Source organism: Pezoporus flaviventris, unplaced genomic scaffold, assembly GCF_033815535.1.
Source record: "Pezoporus flaviventris isolate CSIRO_AGI_PZ_B2104156 unplaced genomic scaffold, CSIRO_AGI_Pfla_v1 ptg000002l, whole genome shotgun sequence".
Classification (NCBI taxonomy): Eukaryota; Metazoa; Chordata; class Aves; order Psittaciformes; family Psittacidae; genus Pezoporus; species Pezoporus flaviventris.
The window spans coordinates 83,163,919-83,185,525 of record NW_026892550.1 but is presented as its reverse complement, the minus strand read 5'-3'; the positions used below and the strand labels follow the sequence as shown (position 1 = coordinate 83,185,525).

The 21,607-nt window shown below is 37.8% G+C and overlaps 1 protein-coding gene across 3 annotated transcripts in view; it reads left to right on the top strand.

Annotated features, from left to right (window-relative positions):
* The window catches only part of ERC1 (ELKS/RAB6-interacting/CAST family member 1), a 295,399-nt gene that overhangs the window by 121,572 nt on the left and 152,220 nt on the right, over positions 1-21,607 (top strand). For 2 of the 3 annotated variants that reach the window (XM_061444783.1, XM_061444784.1), the window contains one exon: positions 2,376-2,569. In XM_061444783.1, coding sequence (XP_061300767.1) covers positions 2,376-2,569 — 194 coding nt within the window. Of the gene's footprint in view, positions 1-2,375; positions 2,570-12,725; positions 12,738-21,607 lie in introns of all 3 variants that reach the window. The other variant, XM_061444782.1, reaches the window with a different exon arrangement.

Sequence of the window (21,607 nt, the reverse complement as noted above, 5' to 3'; positions counted from 1 at the left end):
ATATTTTCCTCCAGTCTTATTTTACTGAATAATTAAGCTGATTTGGCCAATTGTATTTTTTTTCTGTTTGGTTCTTTGGAAGCAGCAGCTTTTAACTCTGAGTTTTATGCTGCTACAGTTCTGTCCAATTACCTTTAAAGGCCACTGGGTCTATCGGATTTAGACTTACTGTGCTTTGGAGCAGAACATTGGCAGCTTGTAAAACAACTTTCCAAAGCTGCACATAAGGAGGGGAAAAGTCTGTAGTCTTATTGCCTGTTGTAGGCTCACTTCAGACAAGAGAAAGGTCTTGAGTTTGCCGGCAGTCTTGGTTGGCAGGATATCTCCACCAAACCTGTTCTTCACTGATGCAAAAATGAGCAATTCTGAAATACCTTTAATTGACATCAAATAGTGGTTCAAGATACAAGAGCAAAGGGTCAGGAGAGAATGGATAGATAGTCCTTAGTCTGCTGGTTTGAATTCTAGCGTAAGTGCTACCTTTGTCTTTGATATGCTTGGGAACTGTTGAATTAATTTTACTAATACATCGGTGCTTTTTATAAAAAAAAATTAAAAACAAACAAAACCCCACAAAAAAAAAAAAAACAAACAGAAACACTCAGTCCTCTGAGGCTTTTTGTCCCCCAGTTATTGAGAAATCATATTACCTAGATAACTAGGCAAAGACAATTTCAGCAGGTAGCCAGACTCCAGCTAGTCCTAGTCTATATGGTTCAGATAACTAGCCAGGACTTCAGTACATCAACACCATCTGTGCAAATCTACACAACATTGCATGTTCATGTGATTATTGAAGGCTGTTAACCTGGGATTTGTTTTTCTACCTGGACCTGTGCAAAGTGTTGAACGCTGTCCCACGCGACATCCTTGTCTCTAAATTGGAGAGACATCAATTTGATAGGTGGAGCACTCAGTGGATAAAGAACTGGCTGGATGGCTGCACTCAAAGAGTTGTAGACAACAGCTCAGTGTTCAGCTGGAGACCAGTAACGAGTGGTGTCCCTCAGGGATCGGTGTTGGGACCGGTCTTGTTCAACATCTTTGTCGCTGACATGGACAGTGGGATTGAGTGCGCCCTCAGCAAGTTTGCCGATGACACCAAGCTGTGTGGGTCGGTTGATAATGCTGGAGGGAAGGAATGCCATCCAGAGGGACCTTGACATGCTTGTGAGGTGGGCTGATGCCAACCTTGTGAAGTTTAACCATGCCAAGTGCAAGGTCCTACACCTGGGTTGGAGCAATCCTAGGCACAGTTACAGGTTGGGCAGAGAAGAGATTCAGAGCAGCCCTGCAGAGAAGGACTTGGGGGTGTTGGTCAATGAGAAAAGAACATGAGGCAGCAATGAGGCCAACCGTATCCTGGGCTGCATCAAAAGGAGCGTGACCAGCAGGTCAAAGGAGGTGATCCTGCCCCTCTACTCTGCTCTTGTGAGACCTCACCTGGAGTATTGTGTGCAGTTCTGGTGTCCTCAACATAAAAAGGACATGGAACTGTTGGAACAAGTCCAGAGGAGGGCCACGAGGATGATCAGGGGACTGGAGCATCTCCTGTACGAAGATAGGCTGAGAAAGTTGGGGCTGTTCAGCCTGGAGAAGAGAAGGCTGCATGGAGACCTCCTAGCAGCCTTCCAGTATCTGAAGGGGGCCTATAGGGATGCTGGGGAGGGACTCTTCATTAGAGACTGTAGTGATAGGACAAGGGGTAATGGGTTCAAACTTAAACAGGGGAAGTTTAGGTTGGATATAAGGAGGAAGTTCTTTCCTGTGAGGGTGGTGAAGCACTGGAATGGGTTGCCCAAGGAAATTGTGAAGGCTCCATCCCTGGTGGTGTTCAAGGCCAGGTTGCACAGAGCCTTGAGTGATATGGTTTAGTGTGAGATGTCCCTGCCCATAGCAGAGGGGCTGGAACTAGATGATCTGAAGGTCCTTTCCAACTCTAACTATTCTATGATTCTATAATTATCTAGGCTAAAAATAGTTCTGATACTTAATTCTACAACCATACCACTGTTTCAAAAGTGTATTTTAGACTATTTTATACCCACTCACTCTTACATTTCTTTTCCTTTCCTTTCAAAGAAGTTTAACTTTTTCATATTTTCACTTAATTCTTCCATCAATTCTAATGAAAAAAATGCACTTTAATTCTTTTAGACTGAATCAAAAAAGGCAAATTTATTTCTAAATGTTATTTTCCTCTGAAGTATTTCCCAATACTTGTAAGTAGCACAAGTGCTGTATATTTATTTCTTTGTAATGATTATTCTTCCCAGCTTAAAACAGATATCTAGATAATGTTTTGCAGTCATCATAGTATCTGTAAAATATATATGTTTAAATGAAGTGTTTTTTCTTGAATCTTTTTCTTACAGGCTCATGAAGCAACAATGGAGGCTAGGGCCAGCCCAGAGCTGAGTGATCGTATGCAGCAGCTGGAAAGGGAGGTAACACGGTATCGGGAAGAATCTAGCAAGGCTCAAGCTGAAGTGGATCGTCTTCTGGAAATCTTGAAAGAGATGGAAAATGAAAAGAACGATAAGGATAAGAAGATAGCAGAACTAGAGAGGTGAGCATGGTATAAAGGTACCCAAGGAGCAAAAAAGCTGATTAAAGTTAGCGATAACTTAGTCCATTTTTCTTCTCCTAAAAATCTTAGAGTTCCTATTTTGGGAAAGTCTAGAGGTTTTTTTGCCTTCAATCATTTATTTTGGTAGATGATAAATGAAAAGGTTTCTTACTGTATACTTCTATTACCTGGCTGCTTAAAAACGGGGCTGATACAGATAGAACGAGAAGGGTAGACAGAGCTGTAACAGAATGAAGATGATAGGAAAAGTTGCCGACACCATGTTGCTCTTGGAGAGCAATTAATTCTTTTGATTTAATAAATTCCTCAAGCATGGTTTAAAAAAAACCTAAGGACTAATAGGAAAAAGTACTTTAATAGCCTGTGATACCAGTTACCTAGGTTCTTCTGACAAGTGATATTGAAACTCTGTACTGGTAGGAACAGAGGTAAACTTTGGCTCATTTGAAGCCAAATGAACGCATTTGCTTTTGTCCAAATGAAATCTGATTCAGCACTTTTCATCATTTTCTATCTTTCTGTGGGAGCTAGTGTTCACATTTTTTTTCAGTACTTTAATGTACAAAAAGTATAATTTATTATGATTCCATGACGTTTGTATTGCAATTATAAATAGTAGATATTGGGAAAGACTTGAAACAGATCCTGTTTTCTATCATTTTCTTATGTTACATTGGACCAAGAGTGAGTTTCTAGGCAGAGTACCTGTTTGGGGCTTTTTGTGTGCTTTACCGTTCTGAGTGAAAAATTACTAACTTAGAAAAGCAAAATACTAACTTAGAAAAGCTGATTATTCCCATTTGCCTTGTGCCAGCATAGTCTGTCTAATTTCTATCTTAGCACTATTTAACTGCCCTGCATTTAGTGTCAGGACGATGAGGGCAAGTGAGCAGTGGTTCTTTAGGATGACAGTGGTTAGTTATTATTCAGTGACTTGATGACAGTCAAATTATGGGCCCCTCTGAGCAATTTGAAAAACTGTTTTCTACGAAGTCCATTCTTATTTCCTTGAAAGTGACAGAGATCTGAAATAGTTCAACTTGTCAGGTAGGTTTCTTCTCTCTTTGTGATTGTAAGTAGCATCCTGTTAGTTTTATTTAAGTAGTTGTTTTATTTAACTAAAATTCTTTATACCCGTGGTGCAAGCTTCATTTGAACACTCAAAAGTGAGGATACATCCTTTTTAACTGTCTTTCTTTTTTTTCTAAGTAATATAGCTTTCAGCCCATTGATAGATGATGCATTCAGCCTAACATTCAGGCAATAGGTGTATAGAGTAGGTGCATTAACTCTAGACATGAAAAATCTTAAATAGCAGTTACAAGCCATATTTTTCTGTGTGATTTTTTTTTTTTTATTCCCTTAGAGGGGCCCATCTTGGGCGTGAAGTTCAACATGTCATCATCTTGGGACATGCAAGTTGACTAGGGATCAAGATATAAGCAATAAGTTTCTGTTGGAAGTAAGGTATAGGGAAGAAATATGTTCACAGTGCATTAATTTTTTCTGTGTGCAGAAGTAATTATTGTTTAGGAAAAGCAAGTCAGAAATATTTATCATTCCTCAATGTGATACCTAGATGAGATTGGAGTAGCAGGTATAGTTTCCTTATGCACACTTTTAATGCAAGTCTCATTTTCTTATTACATTAGCATTCAAGATTGGGAGCTGCGATGTCAAACACTGAATAAGCACATCGAAGTAATCTATAATCGAAAGAGTTTATAGTCTACAAAGCAAAAATAAGAAAGAAGTGAAGATGGGCTTCCTCTTTTACAGATAAAAGCATTGATACCCAGTATTCAAAGAGTTAGCAAAGAGCTTTTTCTTTCAAAAGATGCAATTCTAGATATCTGCAAAGCAGTTATTTTTCATGTTACAGCGGTAGTTTCTTGCTGTTTCAGTCATAGACCAAACCGTTGCTCCGTCAGTGAAAGCATAAAATCATCAAATGACTGGGCATCACTCCATAACAATTTGGTGAATGCCTATTTAGTGTTAGCCATTCCTTCTTACCACCAGATCTTCACTCTTATGAAGAAAAAAAAAAATAGTGGTGCTCTTCTCTTTTTAACTTGTCATCTTTTCTACCAGCACTGAGATAACGTACAGTATGTCTTTCTTTTACTTCTAGTATGTGTTTTAGCAATGTAAAGGAAAGACTATTTTTGTTATCTTGTGATTGCCAGCAGCTGTGTAAATCAAGGTGAGGGGGGGAATCTCCTTGTGAGTTTTTACACAAAGCAGAGATTTTAACATGCCTATTCAATGCATAGGTTGGTCCTGGTTTTATCTACCATGCTTGTTTATAAAGTATTCTTTCATGGCTGAACTGATATACCCAGGCATGATACATGCATGTTTAGAGCTAGAGCCTTAGTTTCCTGAAAAGAATAAATAATTTTGCCTTGTAAAAGTCCTTCCTAAACTGTGGCCCATGCAGAGCAAGCTAGAAATTGTCTTGACTTCTAATGCTTCTACAGCTGTTCAAACTCTGCTGTGCAAAGAAGAACCCTAGTGATTGCAGAAGCATTTGTCAGAAAGCACAAAAGTGAATGTTGCCGTGCCTGTCAGGAACTGTTATTATTCCATGTAGAGCAAGATGAAAAGAAATAAATCACAGTCAGAGAATAACTGTACTAACAAACCCAAGATTTTTCAAAAGAGTGTCTCCCTGGAGTTTTCCTTTATGCTAGTTATATATGACAGCTAGAATGTATGTCATCAGGAGAAGTGAAATAGTAGAATGGTTTCACCTATAGAATAGAAGAAATGAGTCGCCTGTTAGGGAGGTATGTGTAGGGGAACAGAGAAGGAGAAAAGATAGGAGAAGAAGATGAAACGAAAAGCAGAGAACTGTTCTCTTAAGCCCTTTCAATGATGGCAAAGCTGCCTTCAGTTCAAGTTAAAATAAAGAGGGAAATGCTTCCATTCTTCAATAACTGTTGCAATTACTGTGTGGGGGATGCTTTTCAGTGTGAATGGAAGGAAAGATATAAAAAATGCGTTAAGTATGGTGCATGCTACACGAAAGTTTTGGAAATACTCTAGAGTCAACATGAGGTTGAAATCACAAGCTCATTAATTTATATCCTCTGTGGGCAGGACTTTGCTTTTTGTTATGGGAAGGTGGGGCATAGGTCTGCATTTCTTCTGTGGGTGAACAGACCTCTAAGTTTTGTTTCTGTCCCCAGATTGTGGTGGTATAGAGGGTTTTGTAGGTGTCTGGTTATTCACTTCCTTTATAACTAACTGTTTGCTTTTTGTATTGTCATTCCATAACCTCCTGTCTCTCTGTAACTTTTCATTTTGTGTTTTGTTTCCTTGCTAAATTTTTCTCTCTATTTTCACTGTCATGTCCTGGTTCCATGAGTTGGCTTGTTTTGTACGTGTGGGGTTTTTTTTTTACTATGCCTTTTCTCAGAAAGCACACCTCCCGCAAATTGCACCCTCCCTACCAGGTGTCGGTCCCTGCACCACAACACATAGGGGGGTTTGTGTGGGACTTCCTGGGAAAGTGAGTGCTCTATAAGGCTTCTGTTTCCTATGGGGTGGAATGTCACTGCTGGCTGCCCGGCTGCTGCTGCTGCTGCTGTTTGGGTCTGCTGCAATTATGCTTTTTTTCTTAGGTCAAACAGGAACTGGTTATGTCAAGTACAAGCTCTAACAGTCTCTGCGTTCAGCTCATGTCACAGTGGTTATAACCACAATCCAGAGGAAGTTTGCTGCTATTCTCCCTGATTTAAAGTCAACAGAAGCTGTTGCTTTTTATTCTAATTCTCTTGCTGTGATTCACCTTTAGTTCTAACCTCTGCTATCAGTTCTGCCTGAACCACCTAAAACTCAACTGTTCTAAAATGTCTCATTGATAGAGGTCAGTATTGACTTATTCTTGAGGTTTATTGTGATTATTATCCTGTAATAAGAAAAAGGGAATTAAAAAAAAAGGAAGGTTAATGAAACAAAAATACTGCTAATAATCAGGGATGTGACCATCACAACCTTCAGATGGGTAGCATACACACAGAGGTATTTGTGAATGTATTCTGCAAAAAAGAACTGACTTGGTTCTTGAGTGGTGGAAGTAAATATATATATGTATATGTTGCTTCAGAAGTAAGCACTGACTAAATACATATGGAAGTCCTGGTTCCAGTTACAGACCTAAAGTTGGTATTAATTTGGCATGCTTGCTATGCATGATAGGTAGTCCTTGTAAAGACATAGGACACTACCATTTTTTTGTTGAAGGAACCTTAGCTTTGCTTTGGTAGCAAATGAAGACAGTAGTTAGCTTTGGAATACCAGAAGTCTCATTAAGAACAGCTGGAAATGATGGCTATTTTAAGAAAGAGATTTGGGGGATTTTTTTCTAAAAGGAATTTATGGTTGCCCCATTCAAAAAGAAACCTTCAAACTTTGATGTGTAGCAGCCAAAAGGTATACTCCTCACATTAAATGTTTCTTCTCAATAGTAAATAAAAATGAAATGTTAAAAAACATAGGGTGATCTCAAAGGAGTGCTGACAAATGTGGACAGTACAAGTATCTTACTCAGTATGTCTTTAAGACGGTAATATGTTTGTGTAGCAGTCTGTGAAGGATAGATGGAGAGAGAAATTAACTGCACGTTCCATCAACTTTATGGTTTCCTAGAATAGTGAAAAGGAAACTATACTAATAAATTATGCACTAAGCTTAAGTCAACAATTTGAAGTTGAAATACGTATTTTCAAACTACTACTCATGTCTTACAGTAGTTGTCTTTGGTTTTCAAGTTGGTTGTTTCTGTGAATTTGACATATATTTTTTAGAGAATTTTTAAATGTGAACCACATAAGGGCATGAAAGTAATTTAAAGTAAAAGGGATGTTGTCAAATTAAAGAACAAAAGCTGTTCATGAAGTCATAATTTCATCACCATTAAAGTTAACCTTGAGAGATGGTATGACTATAGTTCTGTATTATTGTAACTCATTAGAGTCCTCCAAAAATAAATTGCACTCAGATTCAGGCATAGGAAAAACTGAAATAAATAAATATTACTTTGAAGTACTTGAATCCATTTTGATATCAAAAATTCATAAAAGCAAATCGAATATATTTATCTCTTGGTTGCATGATATTATAAGGCAGAGTTGGTTGTTCTCATCCACTTCCCTCAAAAATCCATAGCTTAAGTGAATATTAAGATTCTAAGATTTATCACTGAAAACTGAAAATTGCCATGTAGTTTTAATTAACCACTTGAGTCTATGCATCACAATAAAGTGATATAGTGTTTAACTATATGAACAATTTTTTTTCCACAAGAGTGTTGCCTTTGGTGTTTGAGGGATGTAGCTGAAACTGTCCTGAAAAAATCCTGGGTGTGGCTGACACCTGTCATGGAAAAATTCAGCACAGTTTGTTAATATTTGGCAAACAACTGAGAACAAGGTTTTCCAGTGGAAAGAAGTTGAGGCCCGTGGTTAGCTCAGCTCCACTTCTGAGCACACAGATCTATTGAATACTAAGATTTTCATCATTTCCAAGCTGGGAAATGAATAAGTCATTTCTTTCTTTTCACTCTTGCTTTATCTTCATACAGAATGAACATTACACCCAAAGTCCCACATTAAGTTTCACAGAGGAAAAAACAATACATTTTGTATCAACATAACTACTTTAAACAGATAAGAATATGAGATGCTAATATGTTTACCTACAGGTATTTAACTTCAGACACCGGGAAATATGCAGATTTTCAGAAGGCAGGTGTCTGCCCTCTGAAAGTCAACCTTTGTTGAAGTGCCTTAAGATCAATACTCAAATTTACTAATTGCATTTGAAACCTACATCTAAGAAAAAAGAGACAGAGAGACTGCCAGTAATTGCAAATCCATCTGCTGAGAGCACCAGATAAAAAAGCCATCATAGTGATTTTACCATGACTCCTCAATCCATCCTCACCTTTTTTATATAATGGGATATCCTTTCTCCATTTGTTCTTTATTTATTTTCCATTCTCTCCGTTTTCCTGTGTTTTGGGAAAAACTTTAATATTGAAGAAACAGCTGGTCTAAAAAACAAGGTCAAAAAACACAATTACTCCAGCCCTTCACCTGGTGAAGCTCATTGGCTGAATGAGCTTGCCTGGTGTTGCCCTAGTATTATTTCCATATTCAAGCAGACAGGACTAACACTATTAGAGTGATTCATCTCTATGGAACTGAGTACAGACTTTCTCCTTTGTTAAATTCAGCAATGGACTGAAAGCTTTGTTTGTCTGCTAAACCAAGGCTAAGGATCTGATCTTGGATCCTCCAAGAAGGACCCTGTACTACGGAAATACTTACAAGTAATTAGAAGTTCTGATGGTGAACTTTTTTGAAAGCTTCTTTTCCTGCCAAATTTCTTGTAGCATTCAAGCCTTGGGTTTTTTTAATCATTAAATCAAGGTGGTTGTCTAGCATTCCCTCTCATGCTTAAGTCAATTATCTGTAATGAATATAGGAGTTGTCATTTGATGATTTATACTCTGCTTGAATTGTAGCAATTATTTAGTAAACATCTCCTAATGTAACTGCTAAGTCAGTAGTATAACAGCTATGATATAATTAAAATAATTATAAAACCAGATAAGAAATAACATCATGCAAATAATGAGCCTAGTTTGCACATTAGGGTTTCATTGTTACCTGTTTCAACTACATCTCTTCAAAAGTTGTTTTCTAGCTTTGTTTCAGTCAACATCTTTGATTTGACTCACAAACTAGTAGGTAAGGAGGAAAAAAAAAACCCAAAACTTTTTATACAACTGATACAGTAAAAATAAAACTGTCAGATTCTTACATTGCTCTGGAGTACAGTAAGAACAAAAGGAAAATCCAGTAATCGTCAGTAAGACAGTGAAAATAGCAACATTAGGGCTCCATGGCCATTGTGATCATGACTGTGCTCTTAGGTTCATGTATGCATATGCACATGGATGCACGCGCAGACCTTCTCTATCTCTCCGTCTCTTCCCTATTAAACACTCCTCTAAATATCAGCTAAAAAGAGAGGAAAAGACAAGCCATGATTCTTTTTACCAAGAAAAGGTATCAAAAGTGGTAAACATAATATGCCTTCCTGCTTTGACTGACTCAAGGAAGATCAAGTGCATTCTATTCCCTGTCAGACTGCTTGGAAGGAATGGCAAAGTAATAAATATACACAGTCACTCACTGTCAAACTAGTGGAATTCAAAGGTTGACTAAATATAAATGATTACATAAATTTCTTTCTAAGTACATCTGAGACTAATGTAGCAGACTCATTCCACTCCCAATAATATACAAGCATGTGGAAAAAATTATAGCTGGACTAATCAACAACTTTTTAAATAGATATATATTTCATAATTAAATTACTAAAGTTTTTACATCTCACTGATTTTTTTGCTCTGCACCCAGCGATCAGATTTAGGCCAGCTGTATCTTTAAAATGAATGCGATGGCATTTTGAAAGAAGATGGGTTTCTCTGAGACTGCTGTTTGGTGTTACAATTGTCTTGTCTCCCTGTGTGACTGTTGCATCAGAGTACACAGTTAATGGGGCTGGGCAGAAACGCTGCTACTGGATCTTGTAAGGAATGCTGCAAGTGTGTGCTCTTGCTCGAAGGGAAATAATGCAAACTAAAGATTATTATTTTGCTCTGTAATGGGCATGTCTCGGTATGTATCTGATCCTGCTTGCTTGGGGCTGCTTCCTGGGGCAGATGCTTGCTATGCTCCTCTGCTCAATTTCACTGATGTAGTCCCATGCACTGAGGCTTCACCTCCAGTCTGCAGCAAAACTCCACTGATTTCCTAATAGCTGGTAATTTCCAGCCTCATTTTTAGTTTGAGTGACAGCACAGTTCCAGATTTTTTCCAATTTTAATGTGCTTTCAAAAATTCCTCATTTTTGTTTGGATAAATATAATGATTATTCTGAAAATCCACATTTTTAAAAATATTTTCAATCCCTGTAAAAAAAAACAACAAAGCAAAAAACACACAGAACAAAAAGCAAACACTGAAAAGGGGGCTAGCAATTACACAAAAAGTAGCTTTCTTTGGAAGAAAGAATTTATTCAAAACCAAAATGAAGATGTAGCAATAATTATTCTCCATTTAAATCCTGTGCAGCTGGGTAAATAATACTTCGGTAGCATACAGAAAATTGCATGTGACCTCAGCATAGCGTTTCAGGTACTGTTCTGCCTTCTTTCATCTTGTGCCAGCAAAAGATGCTACCCTTAATAGCAGTTGAAAGAACAGTATGGTTCATTCAGATCCTACAGGGCTGTTCTGAATTCTAGCCTCTATTTTTTTTCACTGTTAAATTGAAGAAAAAACATAACAACATCATTGCAATAGAACCAAGAACTACAAAGGATCACTGAAACGCAAAATGAGAGGTCTTAAACTTTCATAATGTAGATTCAGTAGCAGTCAGAAAAAAGCCAGGCTTTTCCCCCCATGCCTTATTATTCCCATGTTTAATCAAGTGTTTTATTTTCACTTTTTTTCTTTCCTTTTATTAAATCTGTTTGACCAGTTGTAGCTCTGCAGCTCAGCTTAGAGAATCTACTCTTGGATTTCAGTCAGAATTGTTAGTTACACACTTCTCTACATGAATTAACTCAGGCTTTTGTAACATTATAACTCACTTCAAGATCAAACAATGAGATGTGGTATTTGGCATTTTGCAAGTCTCATCTTTACAAAAATCCCCAATAACACAACCTTTACAACAGCTGTCCTTGAAGAACTTGGTTTGAAGAATGCTATTTTAAAAGGGAAAGAAAAGTATCTTTACATCAGTTTGTCTGTTACAGACCAACATGACACTGCTCTGCTGTACCTCACTCTGAAACTGCTGCTTGTACAAATTCAGTGTTCTGCATTGTTGTTTGTAAAATATATGCCAGAAATAAGGACTTCAAATTTCATTTGCCTGGTTTCATATACCAAACATAATACCAATTAGCCTGTTCTATAGAAATATTTTTCTCCAGGCCATATCCTGCCTTCTTAGAGTGAAATTTTGCCATGGGAGAAGTGCCACATATGTTGTAGAAGCCAAATTGCTACTTTGAATAGAAAGACATTAACTTTTCCTCTCTTCTACCAACTGAAAAAGGTGAAATATCTGTACTGACGGCTCCTTGTTGACTTACCTTGCTGTTATCAGTGAAATTGACAGCAGACGCCTATCAAAAAATATTGGAGATATTTGAAAAAAAAAAAAGCAATAATGAACCTATAGGGCCTTACGTTGTACAGGGGACTCCAGCATTTTGTCTTGGTCAATCCTGCTGTTGAACAATGTTGGAGAGAACTGTTAAAAATATGTCTCTATGGTCATTATTGTTTTTAGATTGCACCTTATATGGGAGAATTAAAACAGCAACACTGCAGGAAGAAGAGGCAGATGCTATTTTTTTGTTTGTCTTTGGAAGGGTGACTTCAATGTCAAAATTAAGAAAGGTGAACTTTTAGCTTTGACAAGCCTTCATGTCTTGAAGGCTTTACTCCATGGTTGGAGTTTTTCCCCCTTGTATGTATTCCCTTTTGACAAGTCTAGGTCATCTGCAGAAAAAGTGAAAAATAATGTGTTGCTCATGGGGATAAAATAAGGCCATAGAAGATGACATAAAGGAACACATTAGGGTTCATCTCAGAGAGAGAAATGCCACATTTTCAAAATGTTATTTAGAATTCTGGAAGAAAGATACTTCTAGTGATGTGGTGTAAATCCAGAGTTTTCTACAGTTGGCATATTTCCCTTTTCCAAGAACTCTTACGTACTAGAGAATATTTTCTCTACAGAAAGTTGCCTCTAAGTGAAATGGTGTAATCTAATGTAAAGATCCTTTTTTCCTTTTTCTTCTTTTTTTTTTGTTTTTGTTTGTTTGTTTGTTTGTTTTGTTGTTGTTGTTAAATTGATGTCTATAAAACGTGCAGCTTTGTGTTTGTGAAAGATTGTGTGTTTGTATGTCATTACCTGATTTAGATCTGCCTGTTTTGTCCTGTATTCTTGAACTGCCTTATCTCTGGACACTGTTTTCACAAACTCTAACTCTTTTTCTTTCGCACCTCCTTCCTGGATTTGCTGCTTCCTTCAGCCTCACCTCAAGGTCAGTATTCACTTTTAATAAGGGTGTTTATGAGACTGTTGTCTATTCAGCTAAAATTGTGATCTCACAGAAGATTGCACATCAAATTACATGATCTACAAAATGAGAGATCAGGGATTTGGTTAAGTCTGTGTAGGAGGATGGGTTGGATAGGGTGCATGTTTAGAAGGAACTTGTACTTGAAGGGAAGAATTTATATCAAACCACTGTAAATCAGTGTTGTAGTACACTGGGAAGAACGGGGACTTACCAGTGAAGCCTTTCAATGGAAAAAAATAGAGGACCTGGAAGCTAGACAGTTTAAATATTACTGGTTTTATCAGTTATTTCAAGAAGAAAAAAGATGGAATGTTAGCCATATTCTCTGATGCATGCTACTGAGTGCAAAACTAGTTCCTTTAAAATACTAGTCACATATACTTTAACATTTGGATTTTTATCGTTGCATCTGTATCTGAAACCTTGTGGTGATGTTGCAAAACCAGTTTTGGTCCGGTTTGAATGTGTTGTGCTGTCAGAAAGAATGAAGAGCTGAGGGTTAAAGATAAGTAAATTAGCAAAAGGATACATTTGTTGAAGGCACAGAGTGATAAACTATTGAAGAAAACCTACCAAGAGACAACATGTTGTGAAGTTTTTCAGCTATGGCTCATGGTTTTATTTTTATATCTTAAAAGCAGTTGCTAAACATAGATTTTGGTCAGATAGCTAGAAGTAAATGTCTATGGCCTACATAATGCAAGTCATGCAAGTCAGAGCACATTATCTAAGGCTCTGAAACCATTTGGTAGAAAGTGTCCATGACTTCTGATGAAGGAATGGTTATAATTGTTTCAGGCCATGTCTTTGCCCAGAAAGCCACTGCTTGACTGAATTTCTGAATTATTGACCAGCATCCAACTTTTCTATTCCTGATTAACACTGAGAAATGTGGTGGTGAGTGGAATCCCATGATGCTGCAGTGCTGCTGACGCCTTCAGATTGTGTTGGTGTTCTGACCTTGGTTTGGCGCAGACATCACATTTGTGGCCTTGGCTGCATATTTTCCTTCCTCCCACAAACTGGAAAAAGATTGAAAGTTAATCATGTTTTTGTCCATCAATACCTTCCATATTCAGTGTGTCATACTGGCATACTTGTAATTGTTGGGGAGAGGAGGGCTGTCCTTGAATGACCCTTTTTCTTCAGGTCCCGAAGAAAAGAACTGCCAGGAAGCTTTTTTGCTCTGTGAGCATTCTCTGAAATACACGCAGTGTCTTTTCTTGCATGAGCAGAACTTCTGTTGGGTATTTACCAGCTGCCACTGTGAGTGGAGTTGGATGTGCTTCGTCTGGCTGATGTAGTGCTAAATGTAATGGAGTCCACCTGTCAAAGATATTTCTGCTTCAATCCATATGGCTATAGGTCTTTATCAATATCTGCACCTATACTGGAATTTGTGGTGAACAAGAGGGAGAACTGGATTTAAGGTGTGTTTTGGGTGTGTTTTCTTTGAGACCTGACATGATTTCTCTTTTCCAAACAATGTAACCATAACTCTTACTTCTTTCATTTAGAATTTATTGTAAAATGTGGCTAGAAAATGTGTGACTGCAGTTTGAGCTGGCCAAGTGTTAGGATCTTTGAAGAGTTTTCTGATAAGAGATTGTTCGTTCCGTCCTCACAGTGTCCTAATGGTTTTATGGTTTGGGGTTTTTCGTTTTATTTTTTCCTATTTTTTAAAATTGATTGCTATGATGTCTAGTTGCTGAGTTCTTCATATATTTGTTAAAATCAATCTAGAGTGTCAGGGAATAATAGGTGAAATGACTGCTCTTGGAACTGCAAAATCCCTGCTGGACAGAAACACAATTAAAAGTTTCTCTTAAGGACAAGTAGGAAAATTAACAGAGCTTGTGGTAGCACTTGTTTCCTTTCCTATGCCTTTCAGTGTTTGCCTAATTGCTGTTAACTTCAACATACGAAGAAACAGCCATTCTGTAAAGTTACACTCTATGTTGGAAGCTACTGTGGGAGTCATGACTTTATTTTTTCTCTTAATGGTGTCAAGCAGTTATTTTTTTCAGACATCGAAGCAAATTTATTTTCCTGGAAAAGAACTTAATATGTGAAAATATGTGTTAGGTATGTCTGTCTTCTAGAAACACGAAAAAATACTCTGAATTTTATCTGTTCTCATTAAGAATAGCTTTGCTCACTGTAGTCAGTGTAAACCCTCTGAATTTTCTGAGCTATTAAGTTTTCATTCTCTCTCACACATTGATAAACTCAGTGGATATGAACATTGTAGTCTAATCCGTATTGCTGCTACTGCTCAGAAGTCTAAGGGCCTAAAGTGGATGTCATACAGATTCATAGTAAATAAAATAATCTTGGAAGGCATGGGGATTAAAGCAGTTTTCCTTAAGGAGTTTTTGGCTAAGCATCTGTGTTGATGACAGCTTTACACAAAGAACTTTCCAATGCTGAGTTCAAGAGTAATAGGCCAAATAATACAAGTCTGGTGTCATTACCTGCAGCAATAAAAAAAAAAAAAAAAAAAAGAAAAATACCATTAAGTCATATGCTATGGTGCTTTTAAGTGGTTCTTATGTATACATGTTGCAAAAGAGGAGGTAGAAAAAGATAACAAAACCGACAAAATCAGGTGCTATATTGAGCAATAACATATTTTTCAAGGAAAGAATGAGCTATATTAATAAAGCAAAAGCAAGATTTCTAGCTTCAGATTGGGTAACAAGCAACTACATCTTTTTTTTTTGTCTGCCGAATAACATTGAACGTGCTATTTATCAACAATTTATCTTTGTAGTATAGCACTGGAATGGAATAATAGCTGGAGCAGTAGATCAGGAGGCTTGTCTTTTAATGTCCAGCTTTCTACTGTCAGGTTTTCAAATAGTTTATATTACATGTTTAATTGTACTGTCTGTCATCTTTTGAAGCAAGTAATCCATATCTTAAGAGAAAGAAGTTTGTTGGGGTTTTTGCTATACTGAAGAGAATTTGATGCAATAGGAAGTAATAAAAAAATACTATGAACCTTATTTCCACATAGCAAAGTGGCTTGGTGATTAGATGAGTGCAGGCTGGTGGCATGAATCCAGATAAAAGTCTGTTATGAGTGTCCATGTAAAATTAAATGTCAGTATAGCAACTCAAGTGTAGCCTTATAAAGTCAGAGTAAAAACAAAATCCTACGTCTGAGGGGATTATTTCAGTCCTTTTTCCAAGGTCCTAAATTTATGTTAAACAGAACATGTTTAATCACCAAAGAAGTATTTAAAACATACAATCATTCTATAACAGAAGGAAAATAACAGATAATAGTGCATAGAAAGTTAAGCAAATGCAGAGAACTCAGGATACTATTCAGTAATTGGTAAAAAAAATAAAGGCAGAGTACTTAGCTACAGACATATACAGCCTGTGGTACCTGTGAGTTTGTGATGGAAATACCTTTGTACTATACCTCTAGGAAGCTGTGTATGTGAACACTAAGAAAGTGCCTGGGCAGTCGGGAGAAATTTCACTGGAAGTGTGTCTGTCTCTTTAGTTCATACCTTCAGAAGACTCAGGTCTTCATTCTGCCACTATGCTGGTCATTAATCACACATGGAAATGATAAAAATTTCAAGCATGTTGAGTCAGCAATGGTTAGTTTTAGCTCAGCAGAGCCAGATACAGTGCGTTCAAAGAAGTTTCCATTTAAATTTTCTTGGTCATCTCTGAAAAATAACGACCTCTAATAATTGTTTTCTATGTAGTATGTTTCCTTAATTCTACTTAGAGCAAAAATGGCACAGTCTTTCAAATTAGGTATAGTGATTACCAGAGCTTTTTGCCTTTGAAGCGGAATCTGTATCTTTTCTGTCAAATGTCCTCTTTTCTTGTCTTATTTCACTGCATCTTAACAAAGCAAAATTATTCACAGCTGTACATCACCTCAGAATTCTCACTCACATGAATTGTTTCTTTCTTATTACTGCTGAAATTAATTATATGAAACACTGAGGAGCCATTTTTATGTTATTGCTGTTTTCAGTACGTGTATTCACGAAGTGTGTTGCTTTCCTGTGGGAATTTGAACTGAGGTAGCATTAGAAAGATGTGATTGGATATGGCACTAGGGAGAATGTTTGTATGTCAACAGTGTGCTGTGAATTTTGAAGAGCTCCAAGTCAAATGCTCTAAGAGATGAGAGGAATTCTTCACAATTTGCTTTTTTTCAGATGCAACCATACTATTTGAAACATCAAAATACAACATTATTTTTGGAAGACATGTTAGAACATGTCTTTACATTCATATATCCCAAATTTAACAAATTACCTAGCATGCCATCATCATCAGATTAACTGAAATTATCATTCAAACTTCATGCAACATTAAACATTTTGGCTAACCCATATGTGTCACATCACATTTACTCTAAGGAATGAAATCTGAAAGTTATTTTTCATCTCTAATGTCTAACTTCTGTGCAAAAATTTATACCCCCCAAATTGTTAGATTTTTTTCTCTTTTGACTAGATTTTCACTTTCTATGGGCAGAGTGAATTTTATGTGTCTATGGTAAAATAGTCTTGGTGCACACGTTTCCTTAGCTGACTCCCAGAAGCTTTAACAGACCCTAGACGTGGCAATATGATAGTTACAGAGAACTGTTAGGCAGGAGACCTTTTTAAAAGGTTACTGAAGAGGATGGAGAGTTCAGTAGCTTCTTTTCCTCCTTTTTTACTGGTAAGGACCCCTTTCAGATCCCTGAGCATAGAGGCAGAGTCTGCGGGAGTGAAGGATTACCCACAGAAGTAGAAGACGAACTTGAAGACCACTGCAAGAAATATGCAGGTTGATGGAATCAGATCAGATACATACGGGGTTGCTGAGGGAGCCAGCTGATACCATAGTGAGGACTCTATCATCTTCAAAATCTTGTGGCTGTCAGGGGAAGCTCCTCATGACTGGCAAATATCCCATTTATCTTCAAGGAGGATGAGAAGGAGGATCCAGGGAATTGTAGGCCAGTCAGTATAACTTCATGTGCTGGAAAGTTTTTGGAGTAGACTGAAAGCCATCTTCAAGCACCTGAAGGACAAGAAAGTGATGGAGAACAGCCAGCATGGATGTACAAGGGCAAATCATGCCTGACCAACAAGATTGCCTTCAGTGATGAGATGACTGGCTCAGAGGGTAATTAGAACTGTTTAATGTCTTCTTAATGATGTGGATGATGAGACACTATACACCTTCAGCATTTTAATGGATGATAGCAAATTGATGTGACTAGTTACGGGGAGTATATACTGGAGGACAGGGCTCCTATTTAGGGTGACCTTGACGGGCTGGAAAAATGAACTGGCAGAAACCTCATGAAATTCTGTAAAGGCAAGCACAAAGCTCTGCACTTGGGTTTGAATATCCTCCCCATCTATACTGGCTGAGAGTCAACTGGTTAGAAGGGTGGTTCATGGAGAAGGACCAAAGAGTAGCTGAGGACAAGCTGAATTTGAGTCAACGGTGTCATGCTACTCTGAAGAAAGCCAAATCAATATTGGGCTGCATTAGTAGAAGTACAGCTGGTAGGGCAAGAAAAGTTGGTTTTACCTTCTGTGTGGCATTTTTGAGGCTGCTTCTGAAATACTTTGTCTAGTTTGGGGCTTCCAGATACAAGAAACTTTGAGATAGTGGGGTGAGTCAGGCAGGCAGGCAAGCGAGATGATTAGGTGCTACAGAACATAACAGGGAAGGAGGGGCAGAGAGAACTGATTATGTTCAGGACCAGGAAGAGGAGCCTCATGGGAGATCATACTGTGGTCCCTCAGCTGTCTAATAGGAACATAGAAGACAGAGCAACTCTTCTTAGATGTGTTCAGGAAAAAGGTTGAGAGGCAACAGACACAAGTTGCAACATGTTCCAGTCAAAGTTCCAGTGAAGTAATCAGCAAAAAAAGTTCACAGTGATGGAGTCAGATACTGAAAAAGATGCTCAGAGAGGCTGAGGAGTCTTCATGAAGATATTCAAAACTTGTCTGAACAAAGCTATGAGCAACCTGCTCTAATTTGGCATTGTTTTGAGCAGGGGTTGGAGCAGGTGACCTTCATTGATCCCTCCAACCAAAATTCCATGATTCCAACCATGATTCTAAGTTACTGTGGTAAATGAATGTGTATTCTAGGACAAACTCCACAAATTCTGTTTGTTTTTTTTGTAAGAATTTGCTGCATAATATTGATCTTGAAAAAGAAAATGAAAGCAGCAAGAAAAATATGATGGGGTGGTCCACTGCACTTGTCATTCAGTTTGAAAGAACCATTTTCCATTATTCGCATCCCTCTTTGTCACATCCTTTATCTTGCTCAGCTTGTGGGCAAATAGAATAGAGCATAGTTGACTCTCAGCTTCATTTTTCTGCTGTGAGACTTCCAGCTGTCTAAGTTACTTCTCCTGTGTTTAGTCTGTGACCAAATTGAGATGTTACCTTTAGTTCTTGTGTTACTTGTGAAGATCAAGTTCCATTTTTGACATGTGCACAAGGTGACTTCACTGCTTTAGATGAGGGCATTGAACTCTTGTGTTTCAGATGTGCCTTTCAGTACTTCACTCATCAATTGAGAGCATTTCTTATTACCACTGGTCAATAGCTAGTATTTTTCATAGGATCATAAAATGAATACTTTGGGTTGGAAAGGCCCTTCAGATCATCTAGTTGCAACCCTCCTGCCATGGGCAGGGACACCTCACACTACACCGTGTTGCCCAAGGCTCTGTCCAGCCTTACACTGAACACTGGCAGGGATGGAGCATTTACCATTTCTTGGGCAACCTGTTCCAGTGCCTCACCACCCTGCAGTCATCCCAGTTCCTGTGAAACCAGCTTTCCTAACTAGCCTGTGCATCTTTGCAAATAATTTCTCTTCTTTTGGATGAAAAAATATTCTAGGTAATCATAGGTATTGCAGTCATTTGGTTTATAGATTCAGTACATACTTCTGTTGTTATCACTCAGTTAATTTGAAATCACTATTACTATGGAATGAAAATAAAATTACTTATCCATAACATCCAAAGCCAGCTATTAGATATTGCAAGATAAATACATAGTTAACATTCTTAGACTAAGATTAAATTGGTAAGCTCTTTTTTCCCCCTCTTTTCCTTTCTCTCCTATGGCTCTCTTCCATTTCATTGTCCTGACAAGGTACCTCCAGTCAAGTATTCCCTCTTTCTGTGTAACATGTTCTTCATTTGCAAATAGAGGATCCCTTTCATGCTGGAATATGTCAGCTTTTCAAGCCAGTCTTCTTGAAGCACCCCAGGTAATTCAGACAGCTTTAATCATGCTCTCAGAAACTTATTTCATTCCCTTCTTATCTGGCTGCTAGGCCATTCTTCTTGATGAAATTAATTAAAACTTTTTTTTCTTTTTTTTCTTCCTTGGAGAAGGAAATGTTTCCAGTTTGTCACTTTCTTTTCAGAATTGGCTAATTAACTCCTAGCTCTAAGGCGTGAAGTGTCTCTTATCCTTAGTGACCCAACATACTCAGTTTGACTTAAAGTGTCTTTATATGGAACTTTATTATGTATCTATTTAAAATACTGAACAGATTTCATAGAAATTGGGATCAAGCATAATGGTAGTTTTGGGGTGACAGCTGGGTTGGAGTGATGCAGTTCCAGCACCTTTCTTTTGAGCATTCTGGAATGAACTTTATCATTACAAGTAATCTGTTCCCTTTTTTAAAAAAAAAAAACAAGAGTGAGAAGGAGTTGGAAACTTGAGTTGCAAAATACTCTCTGTAGATAAACAAAAAGAGCCTCATCTGGTCCTAGAAATTACAGCTGCCAACAGGGCATGCTCAGTGCCAGCCTTGATAGAAGATTGCTACAGGTGCAGAAAATAGAGGCTGCTTTCCTGCTAGTTCCTACTTTCCTGTTTTGCACAGCTCCCTTCTAGCATGTAAATTTGTGACTTAGCTCTAAGTCATGGATTTACTGTAGCTCACCAGATGGCAGCTCTGGAAAGCATATGTTGTCTTCCTTCACTTTCAGCAGCAGTCCAGCTTTTAGCTTTAGCAGTCCCACTGGCAGTAATAGCACTGACCAGGTTGTTTCCCTTCTGAACACCAGCAATACCGATTGTCTGCAAGCTTCCCTGTGCTTTTTCAATGTCTTGAGTTGTTCATGCTACGTTTGATGAAGTCCCACATGCTGGGAACTGAAAGAGAGTTGCCATAATGCAACTTTACCCTACAAGTATACATAAGGGTAAAGAATCTTAGCCATGCAGCTATCTCTGTATCTCTGAAAAGAGGCCTTTTTTTCCTTTTTCATCATTACTATATGAAACAATCAGGAGAGAGCATTGAATGAAGTTACTGGTAAAAACTTTATTAGGCACTGCAAAAGTGGCCCCTGACCCAGAATGTGAGATAAAGTAGATTTTTCTGGTGCATTTGAGAGCAACGGTCATGTAATAACTGCAACATCTTATGTAATTTCTTCTTAAAGGAAATTTTTCATGATCAAATCTTCCAAGGTACAGTTCCCTACAGTGAAAGTTTTAAGCATACTTCTTGTAGAGACCATGCAGTGGCATTATATGAAGGGTATCAGTGAGATGCAATTAACTGCTGGTTTTTACTACTTAATTTACAACGTCTCTTCTTCCCTTTCTCTTATCTCTTGCTTTCAGCACAGATTTCACATTTTAGTATGGAATATGCAGATGTCCTTGCTCAAAAAGATGGGGCATGTCACATAGTTTTTGACAGTTTGTAGCCTTCGACTGCTTATTTCCATGCATGTTCTTTTTGAGTATGCTTGGATCACATGAACAAATGACAGCTGAAATGAAGTTGAAGGAGGC